The sequence below is a fragment of the Lycium ferocissimum genome, chromosome 2 (genome assembly GCF_029784015.1).
Source record: "Lycium ferocissimum isolate CSIRO_LF1 chromosome 2, AGI_CSIRO_Lferr_CH_V1, whole genome shotgun sequence".
NCBI lineage: Eukaryota > Viridiplantae > Streptophyta > Magnoliopsida > Solanales > Solanaceae > Lycium > Lycium ferocissimum.
Window position 1 is genome coordinate 61,200,657 of NC_081343.1, and position 22,255 is coordinate 61,222,911.

The 22,255-nt window shown below is 34.1% G+C and overlaps 3 protein-coding genes across 3 annotated transcripts; 2 read left to right on the forward strand and 1 right to left on the reverse strand.

The window, feature by feature from the left end:
- The first annotated feature begins 2,604 nt into the window (after window positions 1-2,604).
- Window positions 2,605-3,794, forward strand: LOC132048280 (protein RADIALIS-like 5). Its single transcript, XM_059439186.1, has 2 exons — window positions 2,605-3,003; window positions 3,606-3,794. Exon 1 carries the CDS (start codon window positions 2,744-2,746, stop codon window positions 2,978-2,980), a length of 237 nt encoding a protein of 78 aa, XP_059295169.1. The 5' UTR covers window positions 2,605-2,743; the 3' UTR covers window positions 2,981-3,003; window positions 3,606-3,794.
- A 5,544-nt stretch (window positions 3,795-9,338) lies between these two features.
- On the forward strand, window positions 9,339-13,394 carry LOC132046546 (embryonic protein DC-8-like). Its single transcript, XM_059437202.1, has 3 exons — window positions 9,339-9,649; window positions 11,568-11,665; window positions 11,754-13,394. The coding sequence occupies exons 1-3, from the start codon at window positions 9,444-9,446 to the stop codon at window positions 13,172-13,174; spliced, it is 1,725 nt and encodes a 574-aa protein (XP_059293185.1). The 5' UTR covers window positions 9,339-9,443; the 3' UTR covers window positions 13,175-13,394.
- Window positions 13,395-16,452: 3,058 nt separating this feature from the next.
- Window positions 16,453-17,659, reverse strand: LOC132046547 (zinc-finger homeodomain protein 6-like). Its single transcript, XM_059437203.1, has one exon. It carries the CDS (start codon window positions 17,620-17,622, stop codon window positions 16,723-16,725), a length of 900 nt encoding a protein of 299 aa, XP_059293186.1. The 5' UTR covers window positions 17,623-17,659; the 3' UTR covers window positions 16,453-16,722.
- Window positions 17,660-22,255: the final 4,596 nt, after the last annotated feature.

A 22,255-nucleotide genomic window follows, 5' to 3' on the forward strand; every position in this document is an offset into this window, starting at 1 on the left:
CTATATTGTACAATTCGTACATCTTACTCTCCACATAAACGAAGTCAAGATGCTCCTACTCTGACCCAATTCCATTACCTTCAATCTGTATCAATCTAAAGGCCTTTCAGCAATTATTATGTGCTAGAAATATACACGTATATAGAAATAATAACTGGGTAGCTGAGATGTATTCCGCTGGGAGGCAGCTCTATGCCCCTCCTTTCCGAAGCAAGATACGAACTCATTCTTATGTAGAAAATGAAATGGATAATTCGGGTAGTAAAACGATCAGTAACATCTGACCTATATTTGCGGTCTTGCGGATGCTGCTAGTTCTAGTGGTTTATTGATGATAAAGATTTATTAGAAGTTGAAAAAGGCTAGTAGGTTTCCGTACAGATCCTTCAAATGTACTAAGAAATGCAGTTTTGATCTACGCTTATCGTCCTTTTTGATTTCTTACTATATATTATTTCTTGTACCTTGAATATCTTAGCTTATCTTGTAGCCCATTACTATTGCTTTTTCTCGTGACCGCTTTATCGTGTTTTCTTTCGTTAGTTGCATTTTCATATTGCTTTGTTATTTGTCTATTCACCTTTTTCTAAATGCTTTTTTTCACATGGCGTCTTTCTGAAAACAGCCTCCCTATCTTTCGAGACAGGGAAGGTCCGCATACACTTACTTTCCTGACCTCTACATCGTCGATGTCATTAGGTGGGTAATGTTGTTGTTATTGTTGAAAAAGCTTTTGACAAGACAGTGAATCAATGATCTATGTTCAAGTTAGGGCCTAGGGGTGTCTAACTTAATCCATAAAAACATGACCCGTACAATGCGTAGTTTGAGCCCATTTTGATCCATCCAGTTCGGCCAACAAGATTGGGGTTGATATACCGTCCTAATTAACCCAGGGAAATTTTGTCAAAACATTTTAAAGAAGAGAATTTTTTTAATATGATATATATAGCAATAATTTTGGGTACTTAAAAAAATATAAAAGAACAAACGCAGAAGTTACATCTTAGTAAAAATTGGGCAGGTAGGTTATGACCTGCTTTTTGGCCTAACTCATTTTATTTCAACCCGCCCATTTATTCCTCAACTATTTTTATTTGACACTCAATGATTCCATCTATCAGCAACAACCACTGCCATCAGATTGGGGATATTATACCATAAAAATTACATTTGCCAAATGCAGACCCCCCCCCCCCCCCCTGCCCCCCAAGGTTACTGGTTGATTATTCCATACTAATCCATCTTCCCTTTCTACTAACTGCCAGCATTTAACTAACAAAAGGAATTGGACTTAATTATCGAATCTGATCCTGAAACTTGGTAGTTGCAATTTATCCAAGTGGCAGATCTTGAAAGTCAGCGACCACCTTAGCTTCATCTAAAGAAATGGCACATTTTGTATAAACCATGCGCTACATGATTAGCCTCCCTAAAGCTAACATCGTCATTAGCTTGGTGTAGAATCTGTTCAGTGTGTCCTTCACAGTGGTCCTCAGCTTATAGTGATTTAGGATAGAGACATGATTCATGAAGATAAAGTAATACTAGTACTTACTTAAACAGAACATAAAAGTCGATTATTAATGCAAACAAAGCTTAGGCCTTAGCCTATATCACTTTAGGTCAGTATAGGAAAACAAACTCGAGAAGGTTATTAAAGGTGCACTCCTCTGAGAAAATAAATTTATACTGACAAGACAAAAAGACCTATTGTCCGTTCTGTTAAATGGCAAAAACTATTCAAGCAACAGATTTGTAATGCCACGCAAAGATGTTGTTTATTCATATGATGCAATCATGCAACAATAAAAATTTATCTTAGTATGTAAGATCGCGCAATGAGTGTCAACTAGTTTATAGATAATCCTTTTAAATTCAACTATGAAAAATCATGGTTCTAACTTCTTTTATGCAAACCTGGATGCCATACCCTGTTATAGCAAAAGAGTTCTATCCAAGGGAAAGAACAGTCAACCTGATGATTCCTTTTAACAAGTGACAACACAATATTAACAAGAAATTAGATTGATGCATATATGGAAAAATGTAACGCCCCATCATTGACTTAGAATCTCTTGCAGTTTCAGGCAGTAAACTGCATCAGCTAGCCTGCCCAGACCATGAGTCCCTTTTAATCTGGAGTATCTTGTCATGGGAACTGCCAATTAGGAATGTCAATAGAAACAACCCAAGTGTAAAAGAAACTTCAAATTGGTGAATATAATAGTACGGACAGGAATAAATCCTTTTTTTTCACCCCCTTATCACCAATAAACAATCCAATTCGTCGAAAATTACCCGGTTCTATTTTCTTAATCCTCTTCTTCCCTTTATTGATTCCCTAGTTCATGAGTCCTATCAATGTTAAATACTAATATTCCAGTACAAATGTTATAGACCAAGAAAGCAAGAACTATTAACAATGACCGCCAGGCATGTAACTTATTCTTCTCCTTCATCATTTAATTTGTTCTACTTGTGGTTTCTAAAGGGACGAGTCACCCCTTTGATTATTCCATTTGCATAAGTTTTTATATTCCCCAACTGGCAAAGTACCCCACCCATGTTTTCCTCCTATTATAAAGAGCTCCGTCAACAACTTCTCAAAACAAACCTCACTCACTTCAGCAACTACCTTCACTTCCAATTTATTTCACAGTTTTCAGGATTTGCTCAAGTATACTTCAATTTCAGTTAGTCATTTTTATCATCAGCCAAAACAGACTTTCAGTATCAAACAATGGCATCAAACTCACTCACTGCTTGGACCCCAAGAGAAAACAAGAAATTTGAGCAGGCACTTGCTATCTATGATAAGGACACCCCTGATCGCTGGCAAAACATTGCTAATTACGTAGGTGGAAAATCAGTTGAAGAAGTTAAACAACACTATGCTATCCTTATTGAGGATCTCAAGCACATCGAGTCTGGTGGCGTCCCATTTCCAAAATACAAGTCTGGTGGAAAGTCTCGTTGAGCTAATCAACAAGCCAAATGCAGGTAACGATCATGTTATTTCGTAGATTGTGTGTACGTATGCGCGATAAATATTTAATATATGTACATATAATTAGATGGAATTCGCCTCTATCCCCATATATGCATAAACCAATTGGTTTGGTACATTAAAAAATAGCTTTAGGTCATGAATAATCCAAAAATTCTTGTGATCAAACTCCTTATCATTAGTATTAATATATAAAGGTAATTCCTGGCCATGCACATTCCATTCAACTTCTTATCCTGTCATTGAGCCCACATGAGTCTAATCCCCCTAGCTCTCTTGGATAAATAAAATTCCTAAGGTCCAATACTTCTAAATACAGGTGGGAGTTGAGAGACTACCTTTGTCTCCACTTAGATACTCCGTACCCAACCATTATCTAACTCAATATTTTACTCCTTACTATTGAAATCTTTGTCATTCTAAACATAGCATAAAGTTCGTCTTGACATGACATTTTCTCTTTTTTCATAAAGTCATGTAGTGAAGTGTTACTTTAATGAATCAACTGTCAATTCATGAGATGAGTCAAACTTTCAACTTTGAATCTACTATCCTTTTTTTCCAAAGTAATTGATCAAAGTTCCACTTTATGCAGGCATACGAGGTATAATTTATGCCGTATAAATACCACTCAAGTTGAAGACGTATGCGGACAAATTACAGAAAGGAATAATATTACTCTCTGAAGATGTATGCACTATTTTTTTTTTCTTGTAGTGGGATGTGTTACAATGGTATAACCATTAATATCCTTTTAAATTAATAAAAAGCATATTATATTTTATGGACGCTGAATAAAGATACGGTACTGTGCTCTGATTGATGCCAAAACGTCTCATCAAAATACTATAATTGCACAATTTTCATATTCATTTATTAATTAAACGCTGAAATGGACGATTAAGAGGAATTAAAACATCCAAGACATTAGAGGTGGCAATTTGATCCCATATTTAGAAAATTAGCCCATTTTACCCACATGTTAGTGAGTTCGGTCACTCATATTAAGAATTAGGTAAATATGAATACTCAATCTTATCTCTTTAACCTATAAAAATAATATAGGTAAAATATGAAAGATCCATATAACACACTAGATCCGATAACAACTCATTTTGAAAATGAAAAATTTCTTTCTTACTTTCCACCTCAACCCTTACCCCACCACCCACGCCGCCATGCCCCCCACCCCACACTTTTTTTTTATTTCATATATTTTATTTTTCTTGTATTAAAAGCTTATAAAAAAGGAGAATTTTTTTTTTTCTTACCTCCCACGCTAACCCTTACCCCACCACCCACCCCGCATGCCCCCACCCCCAAAAACTTTTTTTATTTCATATACTTTATTTTTCTTTTATAAAAAGCTTATAAAAAAGGAGAATTTTTTTTTCTTACCTCCCACTCCGATCCCTACGCCCACCCCCACCATACCCCCCTCCCCTAAAATTCAATTTCATATATTTTACCTTTATAAAATTTTATAAGAAATGGAAAAAAAATTTTACCCCCAACCCCCACGAACCCCCACCCCACCCCTCTCCAACCCCTCCCCCCCCACCCCAAAAAAAATCAATTTCAAATATTTTACTTTTATAAAAAAATTATAAAAAATGAAAAAAAAAAATCTTACCCCCACGCCACTCCCTCCACGACCCCCACCCCTCACCCATGAAATTTATATGAAAAAATTAATTTAACTTGACAAAAGGAAAAAATTATAAACATACACTTGAAATAATATTACACTTGTATAATATAAGTTAACCCATAACCAACCCAGCCATTTATCACCCAACCCATATTTATCCACATAAAATATGGGCGATTTGAAACCCAACCCATTTTTGTTCAAATCATTTTCAACCAAACCAAATCCAACCAAACCCACCCATTTGCCACCCCTAATTTAAGTACACATACTTGTGATGATACGAAGGCTTAAACTAACATAAAGGTTCAAAACAGAGTACTCCTAATATCATGTTCTACATGAGCTGAAATACGAAGCTTCTTAAACAGTTTGGTCACTGATGGATCTTTTGGGACGACATTCCTATGGTACATGAAATACGAATTCCATGGATTCAATTGAATCCAACAATTATTAAACAAAGTTTAGATACATATGCCAAAAATTATTAACATTCCAAGAAATATTAAATTGTGAACCTGTAATTCAAAAATGCAGAGCTAACTGATAAGAATTTAAAGATTCAACCCAATCAAGTTCAATCTTTGATCCGTCTTCAGTTAAGATTTATTTTGTTCACTTTATTATCAAATTGACACGTCTAACTCCACCGACACTTGCTGGTATTTTTTTCTAAGGATTAATATCAATTTACACTGTACAACAACAGCATACCCAGTGTGAATCCACAAGTGGGATCTCGAGGAAGGGTATAAATGTATCTTCTTAGACAAGAGAGAAAATTGCTTTCCGAAATTATCAATTTACACTGTATGCTCAAATAAATGAAAAAAAAGAAGCACAAAAAGGGGCGGATCCACCCTTTAGGGTGGGGGTGGCATGACACTCCCTAAATTGATAAAAAATTTATATACTTATGTTGTAATTTGCTTAAACTAGATTAAATATTTAATCCTGCCACCCCAGTTGCAAATTAGACAAAGGTGCCATGGCTGGTGTAGACACAAGTTTGAATATATCTTAAACATTTTCCGACTCCTGTTTTTCTTTGTGCTTTTTAGTTCCTTTGTACCAGTCATATCCCTTTTCGGCTCTCTCAATTTTCGATTTATCTTTTTATTATTTATAATTTTTTTCCTTTATTTTATTATTTTATCTGTGATCTCTAGCGAGAACACATAAAATAGAAACTTCAAAATCCCTTAAATTAAGCATTTCTCTTAATCTCAAATCTATGAGTCTCAATAAGAATTTTGGATTGAGATCAAAATTCAATTTTCTTATAATTTCTTTTGTTGGTTACTCCCTCCGTCCATATTTACTTGTCTATATTTGACTTGAGACACTTTTAATAAGCAATAAATAAAATGAGAAATGAATTGGAGTACTTAATAATAGGGTAAAATAGATATAAAATGGTAAATTATGTCTTGGGTTTTCAAACTATACAACTTACAAGTAAAAGTGAACATCTATTTTAGTATAGCAGATAAATAAAAATGGACGGAGGGAGTGTATTATAAAAATTCGTGCTTTTCTATAATTGTTAAATTCAATTTAAATCAATTTACTACTTAAATTGTGATGGAAATTTCGTAAGCATTGCTTAGAAAAAACATGAAATTTATGATTTATTTTTTAGAACTTATAGTTTATCTAATTCTACATTTACTTATGGGGTATAATTTACCTGTTGAAAAGTTTTTCTATAATTTTTCTTATTTTGATTGGTGTAATTTCCTTATTGAAGATGTTATTTTACTTGTGAAAGTTCGTTTTTTAATATACATAAAAGATGTAAGTTCTTTGGTGAAAATGTTAATTTTACTTATATTGTTAATGGGTGTGATTCCTTGTTTAAGATGCTAATTATGTTCGTTTCTTGATTTTAGAGATGTCATTTTCATATTTGCAAATAAAAAGCGACTTATTAAGTTGACCCGAAAACTCAAAAGAGATGGACCCGACCCAAATACACGTTTCTAACAAGATGTACATTGAAGAAAATTACGACACCCGCCACCTTCAAATCATAGATCTGTCGCTGAGCATAAACCTAAGTACATGTAAGGACTTACGCTTAGCTTGTATCTTTAACTTGTCAAAGCAGATTTTGGGCCTTCGAAGAATGATCTAAGTTGCTTAATCGGATATGTTAAAGGGAAAAGGACATATATGGCCGGTTGGCCATAAATAAACCCACCCTCTAGCCCAATTTTTCCCAAACCCAAATTATACTCACTAAACTAATCCCATCCATTAACCAAAACTTAAATAAGATAATTTTCAAATAAAAACCCAAACATAAAAATATTTGAGGTGATTTTTATATATAATATGTGTCATTTGTGTATAAAATATGTATCAGTACCTATCTGTAATGTATAGAAACTGTATAAAATATGAATCATTAAGGTATGTATCATTTTTGTATATAATATGTATCATTTATGTATATAATGTGTATCAAACACAGTCCGCCCGTATAGAATAGAAAATTGTATCATTTTTGTATATAATATGTATCATTTTTTGTATAGAAAGTGTATATATAATTCCAGCATATGTATATAAACTGTATCAATCTTGTATAAAAAGTGTACCATACGTATAAAAAAATGTATTATAGAAACCGTATCATTGTGGTATATAATATGTATCACTCTTGTATATGTTAAAAATAAATATCATATCATTATTGTATAATATGTGTATAATTAACTTATAATTTATGTATAATAAATGTATGATTAATTCTAGCATATGTATATAAAGTGTATATATAATTCTTGTATATAAAGTGTATATATAATTCCAACATATGTATAAATGTTGTAGCAGCCCTCGCCACAAAAAGTCTTTTTTTTTTTTTTTTTTTTTTTAATTCCAGCTGTTGTACAACAAAATCATTCTTGTATATAAATTATATATAATTCCGAGCATATAAAAATTTTTTTGGCATTAATTTGGGCGTATCGACTACTCAAATATATTAGGCCAAATGTTGGTCAAATATGACATTACTTTGGGATATTTATTGAACACAGCTTTAGTGGTGACTTTTCCCTATGTTATATTATTATCAGGGTCATCAAGAAACCTGAGCTAGGCCCAACAGGACTTGACCATTTGGGGTGGACATGACTGCACAGCCCAAGGAAGTAGATCAATGTCCAAAGTGCACCTCCAATGCATGGGTAAAATGAGAATTACCCATGATCAAATTAAGTGAAGCTTTTATCAACCTAACGAAGTCAAGGTTCAAGAATTTTTTGTCCCTACAACATAGAATGAGAACATTCTCTCTCTTTTTTTCTTTAATAATTTTGTTGGCCGTTTGTTATGATGATTTTTTCATGTACCCCTTATTAGTACTCCTTCTGTCCCAATTTATGTAGGGCCGGGCATAAATACCGAAAATTAAAAAATCGGACCGAACCGAATTAATTCGATTTTTTGGTTTGGTTCGGTTCGGTTTCAGTTTACGTTTTCAGAAATTTCGATGTTCGGTTTTTAGAGTTCGGTGTTTCGGTTTAAACCGAAATTTAATACATTACTCAAAAAAATTAAAATAGTCCCGGCCCATTAAGTTTAAGCAAAAAAAAAAAAAAACTGATTTGTAACAAGCCAAAAAAAATAAATTGTAATATCCTTAACAAAGGAAGGTGACTAGGATGTGTCTTTAGGATTAATGTATGTCCTTTATGTGTTTTCTTAATTATTTTCTCGTATGTACATAACACAAAAGTAATCCTATATCATGGTTATGGTTTTATAATCACTTGTGTATCCCTGTTTGTTTGATTTTGATTTCAATTTATCGAGTTTTATGTTTCTCGCTTTTAAGAATATGAATTAGTGTAAATGAAATCGCTTCTAATATCATATAAAAAAACGAATTGAAAAAATCAAAACCGAACCGAACTAGTTTGGTTCGGTATTCGGTGTCCACCTTCAAAAAATCGAAACCGAAATAACCGAATCGAAGTTTGAAAAAACCGAACCGAAGAACCGAACGCCCACCCCTAAATTTATGTGATACACTTTTTTTTTCAATTTGTACCAAAAAAGGATAATACATTTCTATATTAAGAAATAATCTAACTTAAAACTTCCCTTTTTACTCTTAATAAAATGATTTACAGCCACAAATATCTATGACTTATTTTAGACCACAAGTTTCAAAAATCTTCATTTCTTTTTTAAACTCTGTGCTTAGTCAAATTATATCACATAAATTGAGACGGGAGAGTACTAATTATTCGTCGATCTTTATCTCTAGTTAATTACATTACAACTTGATTTTAATAAAACAGTGTGGTAACTACTTCAGGGACATTTCAATCTATGTGAATAGAAATAGCTTCAAATGATTTATTCTCGAGACACTTGGAAAAACAAAAGAAAGACAGTAGAAATTTTTTCAAAAAAATTGCTAGAAATTTTGAGAAGTTGTCCGTTGGTTGAGAGCGAAATCAGCAAAGCTGTAATAAAATTACCCACCAAAACTATTCAACGGCAAAGACTTGGTCTTACCCATTTTTATTACGTGGCAGTAAAATAGTAGACCTCATTTCACATGCATCCACGTTGCTATTTTGCCTCTCTAAAGAACCGCTCTGTCCAACTTCCAACTTTAAACTGTCCCGTATATATATCTTCATGTTTCATCTCACCCTTTCGTAATTCAAAAAATTGATAATAATTCGTAGTTCGAGATTGATCGAGTTGGAAACTAGAAAACATTTTTAACACTAATTAGTAAAAAAAAAAAAAAAAATGGGGAAGAGGACGGCATTGTTTATGGTGATGGTGGTGGGGATGTTAAGTGTGAGTTGGTGTTGGGGAGAGGAAAAAGCGAATGTGGCGAAGGAAGAGATGAGTAACATAGCCCAGCAGGCTAAGCAAAGTGCTTCTGAAGCCATGGATGATGCTAAAGACAAAACCGCTTCTTGGGCTGATTGGGTCGCTGGCAAATTCTCACAGTAAGCAATTCCTATTTACTCCTCTCAATTTGTGTATTAAATATTTCTGACTTTTTTTAAACTACAAATTTAAAAGTTTCCTTTCCTAATTAAATTTCATGTTAACACTCACTCACACATAAATAGGGACGCACTAATACTCACTTTTTACAAATCCTCGACGAGTCTGTGACTCATTGAGGAAGTGGTTCTCTATACATATAGTACTAGTTTATATCTGCTGTGATATTAGTAGGCTCAGAGACTTTTTTTATTTTAAGCAAATTCACTAGACAAGGTGCCTAGGGCTAGTTTTTTATTTATATATAATAAAAGCCAAACTCGAAAGAAAAAGTACAATGTAATGGGAGCTAGTTCTTACCTTACTAATAGCCTGTTTGGCCAAGCTTATTTTTCTGCAAAAGTACTTATTTTTTTTCATAAAGTGCTTATTTTAAAAAAAAGTGAGGTATTTAGCCAAGTTTTTGGGAGAAAATAAGTACTTTTGGGAAGTATCGAAAAAGCTTTCGGAAAGTTTTAAAAAATACAGCTTTTTTCCTAGAAGCACTTTTTTGAAAAGCACTTCTGAGAAAAATATACTTAAACACTTTTTAAAAGCTCAAGAGTGTTTTTTTAATTAATTGACCAAACATAAACTGCTTCTCACAAAAAGTACGTTTCAAAATAAGCTGATTTTAAAAGCTTAGCCAAACATGCTATAATTCTAATCCTATTGAAACCTATACTAATTACGTGCGTGTACAAAATAAGAAGAAGAAATAACTAAATATTCCTCGATTATCATAGGCTTGGAGACTTAAAGTCACGGGGCAATTTGCCAGATTTCCCTTCGCTGGGGTGGTCTTTAATTTTTGTCCCTCAAAATGGTGGTCTTTAACTTTTTTTGGTTTAATTTGGACTTTACAAAGAATTTCAAATTTCTGCTTAAGGTAGAAGTCGCCCTGCGCCTTAAGCGCAGAAATTTGCAATTCTTAAAAAGTATGGGTAGAATTTGCATGGGCATAATTTTGTCTTGAGGCAGAATTTTGCAACTTCTGCCTTGCGAAATTCTGCCTTGTGAACTTTTTTTTTTTTTGAATGGAGCTGGGGTTCGAACCCACAACTTCGGAGTATTAGGCGAAGGGCAAAACTTAAAGACCACTAATTTGAAGGGCAAAAATTAAAGACCACCCCAAATGAAGGGCAATCCGCGCAAAAAAAAGAAGTCACGTAACATTTGGATTTAAACTAGACGACTTTTTAAAAGTTTGTCTCGCTAAACTTGGGTTCAAATAGTAGTACTATCCGTTGTATATTCTCTGGGTACTCTCTAAACATTGTCGATATAGAATTGCTTTTCAACACTTGTAAAAATTTATCCTTGATTTACATAGGTGCAAACAAGTAATGTCTCAATTGTCAACCTTTGAGATGGTAAAATTAATAGGCAATTAAGGGCCTTTTCGTTGTATTACAGATATTTATTTCTTTTCAAAAAAATCTGTTTTTCTAAGAGATCTAAAAATATTGAGACTGAGGGAGTTAATAAACAAATTTTTAAAATTTTAATTTCCCCTTTTTAATCAGACGAGTGTAGGTGTTATACAACTATTCAAAAAACCTGCGAAAGGACAAACTCAAATATTCGAAGCATTTTTTGGTGAAGGTTTGGAAATTTAATCTAAATTGATTAGGCAATGTTTTGTTACTTGTTAAGTACCAGTTTTACCAAGTGGACATTGTAGTAATTTGTTTGTTTCATTATCGGACGCTGCCTTCTGCTCGGATGGCCTATCATGTTTTCATGAAATAATGAACATAATTAGCAACTAGGTGCAATGAAAAATTAATCAATCATTTCAAAATTGGTCGGAGTCGCTCTCTATGTTAATCTAAACAACTATGGGATTACTTACTTCTTATTCACTCTCATTTTCAGGTACCAAGACGATGCAAAAGATGAAGCCCAAAGATTATCAGATAGAGCTAAGGATGCCGCATCAAATGCAAGAGATTCCATTAATTCTGCTTCACATGGTAATCTTTCCTAGACATCAAGTTTTAGTGAAACCGATAGACAACTAGTACATTGAAAGAATAACTAATAATCAGATGTTCTTTGCAGGAACCCAAAGGTATGGCTCTCAAAAGGCGAAGGAGATGGCTGACGTAGCATCTGACAAATTCGGTGATGCTAAAAATTTTGCATCCGAGAAAGCCAATCAAGCAATGGACACAGCCGCAGATACCACTAGTCATGCCAATGAAAGAGGAAAAGATAATGCGTATGACGCTTATGCCTATGCATCGGAGAAAACTGGCAAAGCCGCAAACACTGCTACCGATTTTGCCAAACAAAAGGCTGATGATGCTTATGCATATGCATCTGATAAGGCAGGTCATGCCACAGACACTGCTTCGGACATGGCGGCAAACGCCAAAGAAAGTGCCAAACATAAAGCTTATGATGCCAAACATTTTGCCAAAGAGAAAGCACATGATGCTTATGCTTCCGCTTCTGATAAGGCAGGTCAAGCCACTAATGCTGCTTCGGATATGGCGGCCGATGCAAAAGAAAGAGCCAAACATAAGGCTTATGATGCTTCTGATTTTACCAAAGAGAAGGCGCATGATGCTTATGCCTCCGCATCTGATAAGGCGAGTCAAGCTACTAACATTGCTTCGGACATGGCAGGTGATGCCACAGAAAAAGCTAAACACAAGGCTTATGATGCAAATAATTTTGCCAAAGAGAAAGCTCATGATGCTTATGCCTCCGCATCTGAAAAGGCAGGTCGAGCCACTAACATTGCTTCAGACATGGCCGCCGATGCCAAAGAAAGCGCCAAACATAAAGCTTATGGTGCCAGAGATTTTGCTTTTGAGAAGGCACATGATTCGGTGAATGCTGCTTCCGAGATGGGCAGCGCAGCTAAAGAGAAGGTTAAGGATAAAGCTAACGATGCCTATGCTTATGCCACAGATAAAGCAGGTGATGCCAAGGAAATAGGGAAAAACAAAGCGTATGATGCTTACGGATATGCATCTGACAAGATGAACCAAGCGAAGGACGAGGCTTCTAATATTGCTGGCGATTCAAAAGATACCATGAAGGACAAAGCATCAGATGCCTATGGTTATGCTACTGATAAAGTAAGCGATGCCAAAGAAATCGGGAAAGACAAAGTGTATGACGCTTATGGATTTGTATCTGACAAGTTGAACCGAGCAAGGGATGCGGCTTCAAACCTTGCTGGTAATTCAAAAGACACTATGAAAGATAAAGCCTCGGATGCCTATGACTTTGCCTCTGGTAAAGCAGATCAAACCATAAGAATGGCTACCGATAGAGCCCATGATGCGAGAGAGAAAGCTTATGATGACTACGAGGGGGCCAAATCAAAGGCGCATGAAACCTACAACACTGCCAAGAACACGATGAATGAACAAGCAAAGGATAAATATGAAGCAGCCAAAGAGAAGGCTTCGGCAGCTGCAGGTAACGTTGGAGCAAAAATGAGAAGTGCGAGTGGCAAAGAATTATGAGCAATTAGTAGTATAACAGCCCCTGAATGGAAATCTTGCTTGGAAAGAGGTTCCTCATTGAAATGATTTTCCATCCGGTGAGTGGCTTAGATTTTTACTATTATATTGTTTTTTCCTGTTGTTACGTATTCTTTTTGTAGGGCGGATGAAGTTCTTGATGAACTCAATTCTGTAAGGTCTTAGCTTAATTAATAAAGAGAATGACGACGCTTATTATGCATATTTTGTTTGACAACCAACTTCAGAAACATGCACCAAAAAGATTTTAGTGCGTTTGATCTCATATGTAGACACGTTCATCTAAATGGAAGCATCCACCACCAAAAAATTTGTACGTATCTGTTATTATTATGCTGTAGTAGATATAATGGGAAAAATATGCAAAATTAGAATTTTATATCCGCTACAATTGAATTGTTGCATCCCCTAGCCAATGCCAGTTTAACAAAGCTGCCAAAGTCCTTGTACCAACTGTTAAAAAATTATGTACCACCTTATTAAAAACACTGTTACTATTGTTGACTTAAAGTACTGCACGATAATCCATTATTTCAAATAAAGACTGGTGAATGATAAGACCCGGATACTGTTCCAAAGTCACGTTCATGTTTGATCTGGATGGTTGAATATGAGAGATGAAAGACACTATGCAAACCTCAAAAGGATCCTGACCTTCCTTTTCCTCTCTCCTCTTTTCTCTTCGTTAGATGTTAATTATAGTCCTATTTGCCTTTGTTTTACGACGCTCATCATCAAGAGTCTGTTTGAATACTTCGTGCTTATTTTGGCGGTGGAATTCGATGGCTAATATCTGAATGGGCCATAGACAATCTTTTTTTTTATTAATTTGGGAAGCTTCAAATTCAGAATATGTTTTGATTATACCAAAAATATCATGTGAGGTTCGTTAACTTTCCTCCTCATCAGTACGAGGTGCTTAAAATCTTCTTGTTCATACGATTAAGATTAAAGTACTACATTTGCGTGACACAGTCCAACTTCTACACATCATTGGCTGAGTTTCTATAATTGGCTTTTCAAGTTGGAAAATATAATCTCGGTATAACCTAATAGGACATTAGATTTTGGTTGTAAAACTCCATGTATGTCATTGATGCATTTTTTGTTTCGGAAAATATATAATTGTATTTTAAAAAGGGCGTGAACTAGAAATATGATTGTATCTTACAGTAATCATTCTTTCTAACTTTAATTTAAGATTCATTGATAAAAATGCTAATTTGGAGGATAATATCTTGATATTAGTGTCATTCTTGCATAACAATCACATATAATTATTCATTTAATAATAACATCTGTATTATAATCCTGTTTAACTATTTCGCGTTTTGCTGTATAATTTGACTTGATCTAATAAGTTATTTATCTCTTTATCGTGTTAACTGTTCATATATGTGTAATGTTAATATTAACTAAGGTCGCGGTTTAATAGGTCATATTTCAAGTTGCCATTTTCAGTTTATCACAGCTTGTGTAAACATTCATAGGTTAAAACTCACTTCATTTCAAATTACTAATTGCATTTTAAACGCAGATAAGAGTTGAAAGCATATATAAATTGTTTACTTGGTTTAAAAGTCTAAGTAGGCGTTTGGCCATAGAAACCAAAAAAAAAAAAAATCACTTTTTTTGAAACTTTGGAGTTGGAGTTAGAGTTGTGTTTAGCCATAGGTTTTGCAAACATCATTTTTTTTTTTTTTGGTTGAAATGCACTTGTTTTGGTTGTGAAAAACAAGTTTTTCTTGTTTTTCAAATTCCAAATACAACTTCAAGTTGTATTTGGAATTTTCATGACCAAATACTAATTTTCAAAGAAAGTGAAAAAAAAAAATCGAAAAAAAAGTGAATAATTCTTATGGCCAAACGGGTAAGAATCAATCTGAATTTGCTTATACTGGAATAGACAACTGTAATCCAAAAAATTCACTAAAAGGGAAACAAGGTTTTCAACATGCTTTTAGTTAATGTAATGAACGTACATGCTTGGGTTGTTCGATGAAAGAATGAATTAATACCCACAAAATGGAAAGGAAAAAAAAAAAAAAAAAAAAAAATACCCACTCCTCCGCAATTATTTTCTGGTGTGACGAAGTGCAACTCGCAGTCCAAGAGCAGCTAGCCAACATATCGTGTATAAGCAGTTTGTCTTTTGTCTGATCTTTTTTTTTGGTAAATAAGAGGAATCATATTAGTATGGCTTAATATGCAGCCGCTGGTACTGTTCTTAAGCGGGCGGGTATTAGCCTAACAAAAGTAGTTTCTGGTTTGTCTTAGCTTCTCTTTGGACGCACAACACATAGAAGTATAATTTGCAGAAATAGCAGATAGTACTAAGTTTTACCGACCTCTCTAGAGGCTCCAAATAAGGTTGTTTAAGAGCCTGATTGGATGGGCTTAAAAAAAACAGCTTATAAGCAAAAAAAAAAAAAAAGTTGAGGTAGCCCAACTTATTTTTTTTTGCTTATAAGCTGTTTTCAACTTATAAGCTATTTTAGATAAGCTAATTTTAAATTAAAAAGGCCCAAATTAATTTTTTGGGCTTATTTTAAGCATAAAATAGCTTTAGGTGATCCCGGTAAACTTTAAGCTGACCAGCCAAACACTCAAAAAAAGCTAAAAACAACTTATAAGCAACTGATAAGCCAATCTAAACGGGCTCTTAATTTGCTTACTCTGGAAGAGCATGAACGTTAAATAAGCATATAACAACATCTCACGGATATGTTTTGGTCCTAATGTTTATGGAAAGTTCCTGGGTTATAGGGTTCTATATACCAGTTCACGGTAGGTTGACAAATTAATGTACCAGATCATCTATAAGTAACAAGATTTTAAGCATTTTATTGGTTCTTAATGCTAGTCTTTAATTTCTACATTCTGAGATCATAGTTTTCTAATTAAGCATATTACCACACTAGTATTATCTTTTATTTTCCACAGCTTTAACCGCATACAATCACTATACGATCTTTCCCCAAAATAAAAGACACGGTAGTAATTTTCTCATATGCGTGTCTCACTTATTGCAGCAATTGGCTAATTGTGAAACTGATTAGATGAAGAATCTTGGATATTCTCCTTCCGAGAAACCACGAGTAATCTGAAAGAGAACCAATTCAATTTCTTTGTTTGGTTGTCTCGTTATTCCGTGATAGTAGCTGACTGATATCCCGACAACACAAAAATAGGGAAAAATACAAAAAAAACGGATTGATTAGAAAACCAACTAGCAATTGCCATCTAGTACACTGAAAGGGGAATTTGAAGAGACTTTTATGATGAATTAATTGATACTACGAATTACTAACCACATAATGTAAAGTCCTTCATTATATGCTTAACATTAAATTACTTTGGTAACGGGGAAGAACTAAAAAACAGTCAGCCTCTGAAGATGCTAAGCCTGCTGAAATTATGTAGTCAAAGAATTGATTATTTGCCTAAAACTCCTCTTATCTATCAGATTTATGCACAAAGGAAAAAGGGTCTAATTTAATCTAAAACATGGGATTTTGCAGTCTTGCCTGTTATGTTTGTTTCTTCTTGATTGCTTGTTTGCTGTTGTGCATCCACACTTTGAACACTTGTCTCTTCACCCCCACTTCGGTACAAAATTGCTGCACTTCTTGTTCATCTTGTTTCTGAATTCTCCATCCCAGCTTCTCAGCAAACTCTTGCATTTTATCTTTCTGTTGTTGACTGAATTTCGTTCGAAATCTCTTCTTCGACATCGAATAATTACATGGCTGAATTACCCCTTGTCCACCATGAAACATGTTCAGATCTTCACTAGATGATTCAGCTGGAACTCCCGTGTTCCCTCCGAAGCTCATCATCACTGGTGCCACGTGTCCCCTATGAGAGTACTTATGATGGTGCTGTGGAGACGGAAGAGAAGGCGGAATTTGAGTGTTTATATGGTGGTTGTTGATGTTATATCTATGCACATGACTGGGTGTTTGTGATTCGTCTTCAGTCTCCTTTCGATGAAAGTTGCGGTGACAATCACAAGCTGCACATTTCAGGTATTCCGGTGTCCCTTCTTCTCCACTTGGCATGAATTCTCCGCAACCATCTAAGACATGTCCTCCCATGCTTGCGGCATGATTTTTTAGACATTCTTTGTATCGGACAGTGCTGATAATTCTATCACTTGCTGACGTAGTCGATACTTGTCGAAGTGGATCTGGATCTGAACTTTGAGTAAGATTATTATGCTGATCTAGGGTTTGGTTAGGGCTAAAAATGGTATTTCCATGGATAATTTGCTCATTTGTTCTTTTATCTGCCAGACTTGAAGCTATAGGAGTAGTAGGTAATTTGGTTGCCCCAGGGGATGATGATTCTTGTTGCTGGTTAAGATGAGATGGATTATAACCAATGGGATTGGGCATGCCCATATCCTTTTCTTGACCTCCGTGTTCCATAAATCCTAGTATCTGTCTGGTCTTAAACTTCACCTCTTGTAATAATATGTCCTAAGTTGCAAGAAAAAATATCTTCTAAACCTTTTTAATATTTTTTAGGTAACTCAGAGAGTTATCAAAATTGGGGGACTAATTAATTGAGTGATCTCAGACTTGTCAATTCTCCCTATATAAAAGTGGATTTTTTAGTGCTAACTCCACTGTATGTACTAATTACTATACGTAAGCAAATTAGAGAGGCTGAGAAATGGACAAAGAATTGACCCAAGGACTTTGGTTAGCTGACTAGCTAGTAGGGAGTACCACCATTTAGAGATGGAATAAATCAAGAAAACTGAGATAGCCGGTCAACACGGGGTAAAACTAGATTTTGAAGTCACTGACAATAAACTCATAGAAAGTTGTTGATAAAGTTAAAGGGGTAGAATTTAGAGTAATAGTAGTAATATTACTCTTAAGGAAAGATGCAATCTTAAAGTAATCTAAGAGGGACTAGCCAATAGAAAATAATTAATTAATGAGAAAATATGGATGTTGTGGTGTCTCCTTAGAGGCATCCAACCCCAGAAAGCACACGAGAAGAAGGCATGAGATGGAGTTTGGTAGCTAAAGAAAGAGTAATGAGTAATGACTTGCCATCAGACATTGATGAAAGTAAGACTTACTCCACTAAACAACCGACAAGGTCATGTTCGTCCTCTTCTGCAGCCTGCACATTGGTCCAACAATGTCATTATTTTTGGGCTTAGCTTTTCTTTCAATATATGTCAGTATTTAAAGAAACTGCAAAACGTGGAATATGAGAGGAAAATATAGAGGGAGCTAGATGAATGCAATATTAATGATGGGACATAACTATGGTCCCTGTAAATCTTCCTGTGATCTGTATAAATTCTTCTCCAAAACTTGACTTTAGTTTCAGGAATCTAATCATAAGATAAGTATAATTACAGTAGGCGTAATTACAAGATAAGACAAAATGGTTAATCAAAACCATTAGGCGGGCAGCATTTCACCATTATAAGATTGGAAAGAGAAAGGCATTGGGGGCTTTTTGGTGCTGTAAAAGTGTGGAAAATAAAGTGGGGATATATGGTCCACGGTAAAGCAATTGCAGCAATTTGTTCCCCTTAGTGTGTGTGTCAGATGTTACTCTCTGTGTAAACGACAAGCTGTGCTTGCAAATGCGCTGCAATAACCAACCTTGTTATTAAGAGAATCTTGTAAAGGAGATTTGGCTTTAGTTTTCTGAATGATAGTAGTGTAACAGTGTTCCCTGCGCCTCATTTCCGAAGTTAATCTATGCTGTGACTAAATTACTTTGTTTTAGAGTGTTCACGGTTTGGTTAAAAATCGATCCGAACCGCAAACCGAACCAAACCGATAGTTATTTGGGTTTGGTTTTAAATTTTAAGTAACTGATAATATTTGGTTTGGTTTGATTTAGTTTTATTAAGAAAAAATCGAACCGAACCGACTAAATAATATACACAATTATATATATATATATATATACACACACACACACAAAAACAATAGACTAATTTTTATACATAAATTTAAATATTTTGTTTATTCTTTCATCGAAATTTTCTTTATCTCTATTAGGCTAATGAACTTTACACCAAGCTCATTTCTTAAAAGAAATTCATGTATCCAAACTTATTTATTCGAAGAAACAACTATGAGATTTACCTAAAAGAGAAGGGTGTATTTCTTACAGATTTTATTCACTTGATTAAAGCTCATAGGTCTTAAGACATTTTCTATACAATTCTAGAAAATTATAGCTCTCACAATAAAAGGGTAATAATAGATTATAAGTTGAAAAATGATGAAAAAAGTCTTTCCTAATAATAGGTAAAAAAAATGAAAGAGAGAAATAACATTATGTTTCTTGAAAATCGAAAAATCGAACAAAACCGATGGTTATGTATTATATTTGGTTTGGTTTGGTCTTAATAACTTAAAAAAATCGGTTAAGTTGATTTGGTTTAATTTTAACCAAAAACCTATCCAAACCGGTCCATGAACACCCTCAGTTTTATCTAAATTTTAGCTTTATTTTTTCATATTTAGGAGGCAGATAATTTTCCTGGTTAGGGTGTGTATGAGGTCCATCCAGTTCCCCCATTTGGGGAGAGAATACAAATTTCTTTGCTTGGGAGTTGGGACATTGTGAGTTGTGACAGCCCAAGGTGTGGGTCTCATGTAAAGAAAAGATATCCGTATTTCTACCTCCCTATTTGAATGCTCAGTCAATTTGTTAATAGTATGTAAGCGACGGGAAAAATAGTTTTACGATCCTTTTGTAAGAGATTTTTATTTTTTTATACATAAGAAATCTGAAAAAGTCATTTTCTTTTATTCAAATTGTAAGAGGCCAAGAGATCTTATTTCCTCGTGAGCGACAGTCTTACATTGGTTATTGAAAAGAAAAGAAAGATATATAATATCTAGATACACTTAACGGGGGGGTGAGACCTTTTGAATAATTGTGCAGACTTGGCTCAAAGTAAATAATATCACGATCATTTTTCGGTTGAACATAGACAACACGATGATTTTGGTATCACAAGTGAGAATTGTTAGTGGGTGCGCAAATGCTATCTCAATTTGTAATTAAAAAGAAAAAAGAGCCAAGTATAGTGATACTATTAATAAGTTTATCTTTAGGTTGTTCTAGCCTGATAAGCAAAGTCACACGTATGGAGATGGCGGCGTGATGGTGTCAAACCCGACTTAATCAGTGTCTTTTCTTGCCTACTTGTTGGCGTGCTACTTTACTCGTAGCTTTGGAGACGCATGAACAAAAAATAAGTGGATTCTGGTGGCCTTTAATATTTGATTGATGTTGGTGTGCCACAATTAATCTCCAGCACATGAGGTGATGAGTCATGTGAAACTTAATTATAAGAGGAGATTATTTACGAACAAAGTGGCACATTGGGAACTGAAAATAAAAAAGAAATAAATATAAGATATGGTAATTTACTCTTAATACTGTGAGGCTTTTGAGATTGGTCTAAGATGGATAATATTACATTATAATAAGAGTGTATTTGAGTTAAATCAGTCCAATAAAAACGGAGCTTCAAAAAAAAAATAAAAAAAAATAAACGACAACATACCCAATGAGGAACATATGAAGTATATTGTTCTGGTATTGTTTTACTGTGAGAATCAGAAGGACTGAAACAAAAATGAACATGGTTCATCTAATTTAGCAAACATAATTAAATCTATAAGGTAGCCATTGAGGATAAAAAAGTAACTTTATCATTGAAACTTTCCTCTTTAGAGACTTCAAACGAACATATGGAAACCTCAACTTGTCATTATATTTAGCAACATTAATACATTTCTGGCATTATATAAATGAAACAATCAGTCTAGCTGCTAGTTTGTTAGGAGCTGGAAAGAAGAAAATTTAACTTTTATAATCGTTGCTTTTGATTATCTGTCGGAGATGGATTTGGAAATTGTTCCTGGCATCACTGCATCACTGTCCAACGAAAATTTATAAGAATATATTATTGGAGTTACTGAAAGTAGTAACAATAAAGCGTCCAAGATCAGTGTTTGCACCGTTTTAAGCAATTAAATAATCTTTAGAACATCTAATTTAATGATTGATGATTGAGGTTGCTTATCACGAAAACGGAAAGGGAGACGATTTGTTTAATTAATCTGCAATCTGTATATTATACATACTCACTTTTCTGATTGGTGGAACAAATTCCAAGTAGTTTGTTGTTTAAATCTAATGTCGGATTAGGGTTTCAATTATTAAACTAAGAGATAAGGGCCTTACTAGTCATTAATTTAAATAGTACAACTGGTAGCTTTTAATGGATACACGTGCCAAAACCCTAACCACAATATTGTAAACTTTTATGTGTAATACTATTTTATTTTATGTTACACAGTTTCTTTCCCGTTTCATGGTTATTTTCCCTGGCCTCTTCTATAACTTAGAAGTAGAAGAAAATAATTGTACATTTGTACTACTATAATTAAAGGGATACAACTTATTTTTGTTTCTATCTCACTATTCACTACTAGTAGGGCTGAACACGAAAAACCGAAAAATCGAACCAAACCGATAACCAAACCGAACCGGAAAAAAAAACCGACATTTATTTGGTTTGATTTGGTTTGGTTTTTAAATTTAAAAACCGACTATATTTGGTTTGGTTTTGGTTTCAAGTCTTAAAAAACCGAAAAAAAAATCGAACCAAACCGACTTTATATATTATGTTAAAAATTAAATTTGTATATATATGTGTATGTATTTTAATTTTTTTATGAAAACATTACAATTTATATTATGTTTTTATACTCTTGGGCCATGCTTTTGAATTAAACACTAATTGCTCTACTGTTCTTGGCAATACTACCAATTTGTTTTGTGCTTGCTCTACTGTTCTTGGCAATACTACCCATTGCTAAGAATAAGTATGCTCCTGAGTTTAGATTCAGGAGTGAGTGTTCTTGGCAATACTATTTCACACGAGTTTAAATTTAGATAGTGACTACGATGTATTTTAAAAAACCGACAAAAACCGAAAAAACCGATAAAAACCGAATAGTAAAAACCGATATAGTTTGATTTAATTTGGTTTGACAATTT